At 33.3% G+C, this 5,171-nt stretch overlaps 1 protein-coding gene across 2 annotated transcripts; it reads left to right on the top strand.

Annotated features, from left to right (window-relative positions):
* Positions 1–2,023: 2,023 nt before the first annotated feature.
* On the top strand, positions 2,024–4,960 carry LOC143600309 (ATG8-interacting protein 2-like). 2 transcript variants are annotated; one of them, XM_077078037.1, is made up of 3 exons: positions 2,024–2,126; positions 3,170–3,937; positions 4,859–4,960. In XM_077078037.1, exons 2-3 carry the CDS (start codon positions 3,188–3,190, stop codon positions 4,952–4,954), a joined length of 846 nt encoding a protein of 281 aa, XP_076934152.1. In that variant the 5' UTR covers positions 2,024–2,126; positions 3,170–3,187; the 3' UTR covers positions 4,955–4,960. The 2 variants fall into 2 exon arrangements, with proteins under 2 accessions (XP_076934152.1, XP_076934151.1); XM_077078036.1 differs by lacking the exon at positions 2,024–2,126 and having other exon boundaries at positions 3,155–3,937.
* The last annotated feature ends 211 nt before the right edge of the window (positions 4,961–5,171 follow it).

Raw genomic sequence — 5,171 nt, 5'->3', positions numbered from 1 at the left:
AAAGTGTTTCACAAATAAATGAGATGTTATAACTCGTTTAAATGCTATCTCGGTTTGATGAGACCCGCTACCCACTTATTTTTTTTTACTATAAAATTGTTTCATAATTATAAATAATATATTTTTTTAAAAAAAAATCGAATATTAAACTTTAGTATATACCTATTTTATAGGATTTTCATATCAAATATTTGGTGAGATTAATTTCTAATATAATAATATGTTATAACCTATTTAATGACTATCTGGGTTTGGTGAGACCCATACCTGTGAATTCGGGTCAAATGCATGAGAAACCATCATTTACAAATAAATTAATATGGTGGCTTAAAAGAAAATAGAAAGATTTCGTTTATATATATTTAAGATTTTGATGGTTACTAACAAAGAAGAATATTGAGAATAAAAAAACAAACGAAAGAAAAACATTTTTCTCATATAAAGGGTTGCTTCCCAAAAAAACAAAACAAAACTTTAGGCTTTGAAAACATTTTTTTACATTATAAAATACAGAAATATGCCGGGACAAATTAAATATATAAGGATATTGAATATTAATAATCTAAATTTTGGCATATTGGCCCGTAATATTCCTAATTTAAAAAATTCTTTAGGTTACTCTTAACTTTCATCATATTGGCGTCTACCAAATCTTTTCCCAACGAGGACTAATCGGTTATTTTTGAAGCCAAATATGTCAAAATAAGTGAGCTAACCTTACCCTTCTTCTTCCCCTACCTCGCCACCCACCACAAACTAATTTGACGATTTACACACACGTTGTCAATATCTAGGGTTTGGTGATCACACTAAGCAATTGAGTCCACCTCCTGTAATGCAACGACATTAGGGTTTCATTCACCCTCAACCGTGTATTCGCATCTCCACGAACCAAATCAACAACTTCGTTATCGTTGACCCGTTGCTCAATTTTACTAACCTCGTTTCTGATTGAAGCAATTTTACTCACGTTCTTCCTCATCACAAATCCTCTGAACACTTTTTGGATCTTGAGTGCTGCTAATCTTTCAACATCGACATTGTTGTTTGCGGTTGATCATACGAAAACAAAAAAAATAAAAAAAAAATTAATAAGTAATGGTGAATAGTTACTAATAAAACTAGAATTTACAATAAAGAGGTGAAGCAAAATGGAAAGTTACACAAGTTGATAACCAACCTAAGAATAATAATAACTATTAGTACATGAAACTAAAAAAAAACGATCTTAAACTAAAAATCCTAACTGAAATAACAACGGTTCGCTTTTGTTTTGCATATAATAAAAATCCAAAAATTCGAATCGAAATTTTAGATTTTCATTTTTTATTTTATGTAATTTATAAGAATTAATAAAAATGTAACTCAACATTTTTTTAACCCAAATGTGTCATAATCAATTAACTATAATTACTTAACAAAATGATTTAGGCCTAACACTGTAAATTTGGGCAAATTTTTTTCCTACCAAAAGGTTTCCAACTTAAATGACAAAACCGAAAATATTGACACCAAAACAAAAACTGAATAATCATAACCGAAACTGAACACCTCAAATTAATAAAATTATAGCTTAATATTATTATTAGTATTATTTTGGGCCATATGTTTTTTTGGATCAAAGGTTTCAAACTTTTAAAGGGTAAAACCGAAAAATACTGAAAGCGAATCGAAATCAAAACGAAAACCAAATAACCATGATGAAAACCGAACGGTTTCTAAGAATCCAAAAACCGAACTATGCACTCGCCTTTTAGAACGAAAAAAGTAAATAATAAACAAGAAAAAAAATGCATGAATTAATAAACGTGAATTTGAGAGGGGAGGTTTGTCTCACAGACAACAAGGATTAAAAAAAAATGAGTCCGGGTTTTAAAAAACTACAGTGTATAACTCAGGGACTGGTCTTGTAAATCAGTCTATTATTGGAATTGGAGTGCACAGCACGACGTTATTAACCGGTAAATCACACTCCTTTACCGGCTACACCCGGTTTCCTTTCTCTCTTTCTTTACTGTAATACTAATAATAATAATATAAATACATAGTAATATAATATTATCCCCCAATTTCAATTCAATCATTTGCCGGTCACCGGAGTTACCTTACTCTCCGATCACTCAACTGTAAGCACACATACATGCATACATACGTATATACATATATATCCGATCTGGGTTTTCTGTTTCCATCATATTTTCTTCAATCTAAACCCTAATCTTGATCACCCATGTGCGATTCGATCTGGGTTTTCTGTTTTTAATGTAATTGATTAGGTTTTGTTGTTCAATTGTTTAATTTAATTGAATCTTTGTATCGATTTGATGTGGTGGTGTTGTTTTGATTGATGATACGGTGGATATAGGCTTGGTTTAATTACAAATATGCACTTAATGTTGTTATACAGATTTATCGTGTATCGAATTAAAGTTGTTACTTGTTGGAGGACATGTGTGTTTTTGAATGTCTAGCTGATAATGCTTATAACAAGCTAGTATTTGGGTGGGATATTTAGGTGTTGTTTACGGTGTGAAAGTGTGCGCGCGCGCGTTATAAGCCGATTAGGGCTTTATTTCTCAAATGTTTGGTTAGCCGCTTTTTTTTGTTTTGTTAAATTTGTTTTCTTTAAGTAATTGTAGTTGATCGGAGTTGTACTTCGATAGAAGAATATTTGAATTTCTCAAATGATGAACGCAAGTTGATTAAATTCATGTTTGCGATTCGTTCCTTTAGGGTTTGTTCCTTTAAACTTGCTTTCTCTAAGTAGTTGTAGTTGATCAGAATTGCGATACTTGGATAGAAGATTATTTGAATTTTGAAGTTGAAACGGTACTGGTTTACGTGTATGGAAACTTGTGTGGCTGTTTGTTTTTATATGTCTGATGACGAACGTGTCGTTTGCGGTTTCGTTCTTTTTAGTAACATGGAATATTGGATATGAGTGCCACATATTATTCTCTCTTTTGGTTCCATTAAATTTGTTTTGTCAAACTAATTGTACATGATCAGAGTAGTTATACTTCGATAAAAGATTAGTTGAATTTTTAAGTTGAAAGGATACTGATTTACGTATATTGAGGCTTGCATTTCTGTTTGCTTTTATTATGTCTGATGACGAAAGCAATTTGGGTCTTTTCACTAACACGGAATATTTGATATCAAACTGCAGGATATTATTCTCTGGTAGATGGCGGATAAAGAGGAAGGGAAAGCCGACTGGGAAGTTGTATCACTAACAGCATCTACATACGCTGCTGCTCCCGGTCCAGATACGGGGGACTCCAAAAGTGATGAAAAGAATGACTTAGTTGACACAACTCAAACTGAAACTTCAAACCCGTTGTTCATGTCTGGCCATTATGTCTTCCCGCCAAGTCAGCATGAAAACTTGCCATTGGAGCCTGAAACCACAGAGATTATTGATGAACCGGAAGAAGAAGAAGAAGATTATGTTCCAGAATCTACTAAAGAAAAAGGGGAAAGATCTTTTGCTAATATTGAGAAGCTAACCAAGTCTGATAATTGGAATATCGAAAAAGGTGACAAATTGACTATTAATGATGTGGATGAGAATATTTACAATTCTGGCAAGTTTCAATCTTTTCAAAGTGAACCGACTATGGACGAGTCAAACATAGATGATGAAGACAAAGTGTTGGCGGAATCTATTGGATCTTCTGACTCTTCCGTTGGTTCAAATGTTCCAAATTTGCCTAAGCATACCGAAGAAGATGCCTATGATGAATCTGGCTTGCCATATGCAGCATGGTGGAAGAAACAAGCTGTTTTTTTATATGCTCATGCAAAAGAGACAAATACTTTTTGGTCAATCTTCATTGCTGCTGCAGTGATGGGCCTCGTGATTATTGGCCAGCTATGGCAACAAGAAAGATGGCAAGTTTTGCGTCATAGGTGGCATGCTGGCGTGTATGATGAGGTATGCAACTTCATTATGATAAAAGTATGATCTTTTTGCTTGCTTGCATTGTACTTGTTGTAACAATATATATTTTATGCATAGTTATCAAATGCGCATAGGCCTCACTTGGGGTATAGGCGTAAGGCGCAAGAAAAGCAAGTGCCCGAAGAAAAAAAAGCGCACTAGAATAAAAAGTTAAAAATATATTATGTATATGTAAATAATGCTATTCTTAAAATAAAATGAACAAAAGTCATTTTATAACATTTAATATCATCCAATTGGTACCAAAAGTTTTAAAATAGTCAAGATTCAAATGTAATTCCAAAACTTGAATAACAAAATGTATCAATATAATGCCTTTGACCTCTCCTAGATCTAAGTTTCAATAGCGATCTTTCTGTTATTTTGCTCAGCTTTTATCTTCTCATGCTCTTGGCAGAGAAAATGCCTAAGCGCCTGCGGCTTGCCTAGGAACAAGAAGCGCATTTTTTGAGCCTTGCTTGAAAATTGGGCCTAGGCGTAAGAAGCAAGGGCTTTTAATAACTAGGATTTTATGTCTACCGATTACCAACTTCCTTTTGTTCTATAGATATGTAGGCAGCATAGCTATTGTAGTATTCACTTGGTAAAGAATTTAAGTGCTACATACAAGAGACAATTTTGGCTGATACATGTGGTTTACATGTGTTTAAATTATTTCATAATAATGAAATTTTAGAATAAATAGTTGTTCTCTTTGGGAAACTTTCGACTTGTTTTCTTATTATTCATCGTGTTTTTACCTGTTTTGACCCGTTACATATAAAGTGTTTCCCAAAGTGACGCACTTATGAGTAAACGAGTTGAAATTGCTACCTATAGTCATCCAACATGAAATCATTTTGCATAAAGATGGCGGATGGGTGAAATTACATGTTATGCTTTTACTGTTGACAGAAATTTGGGAGGATGGTGGGACCGATATCCCGTTTTAAGGATGCAATCATAGGTAGCAACCGACGAGGTTTCTCCATTAGATCAAGTGATCATTGACGTTAAAGGTGATGCAATGATGAAGAAAATAGAGTGGAGGAAAATGTGGTGGTTTTGTGAGTGTGGATAGCAGGTTCTGTTTTGAGCATCAGCTGACCAAGTTGTAAGAAAACCAAAAGGATAGAAGAAGTTACAGTTGCTTGTTTGTCTTTTCCCTTTTTTTAATGCTTTTGTGAATTCTGTTTTTCTCAAATGATAATAAATATTATTTGTTTGC

Source organism: Bidens hawaiensis, unplaced genomic scaffold (assembly GCF_021521415.1).
Source record: "Bidens hawaiensis isolate Kalapana, Puna unplaced genomic scaffold, B.hawaiensis_p1.1 tig00053923_1, whole genome shotgun sequence".
Taxonomy (NCBI): domain Eukaryota; kingdom Viridiplantae; phylum Streptophyta; class Magnoliopsida; order Asterales; family Asteraceae; genus Bidens; species Bidens hawaiensis.
Note: the sequence above shows the minus strand (reverse complement) of the source record. Positions and strands in the feature narration are given on the sequence as shown.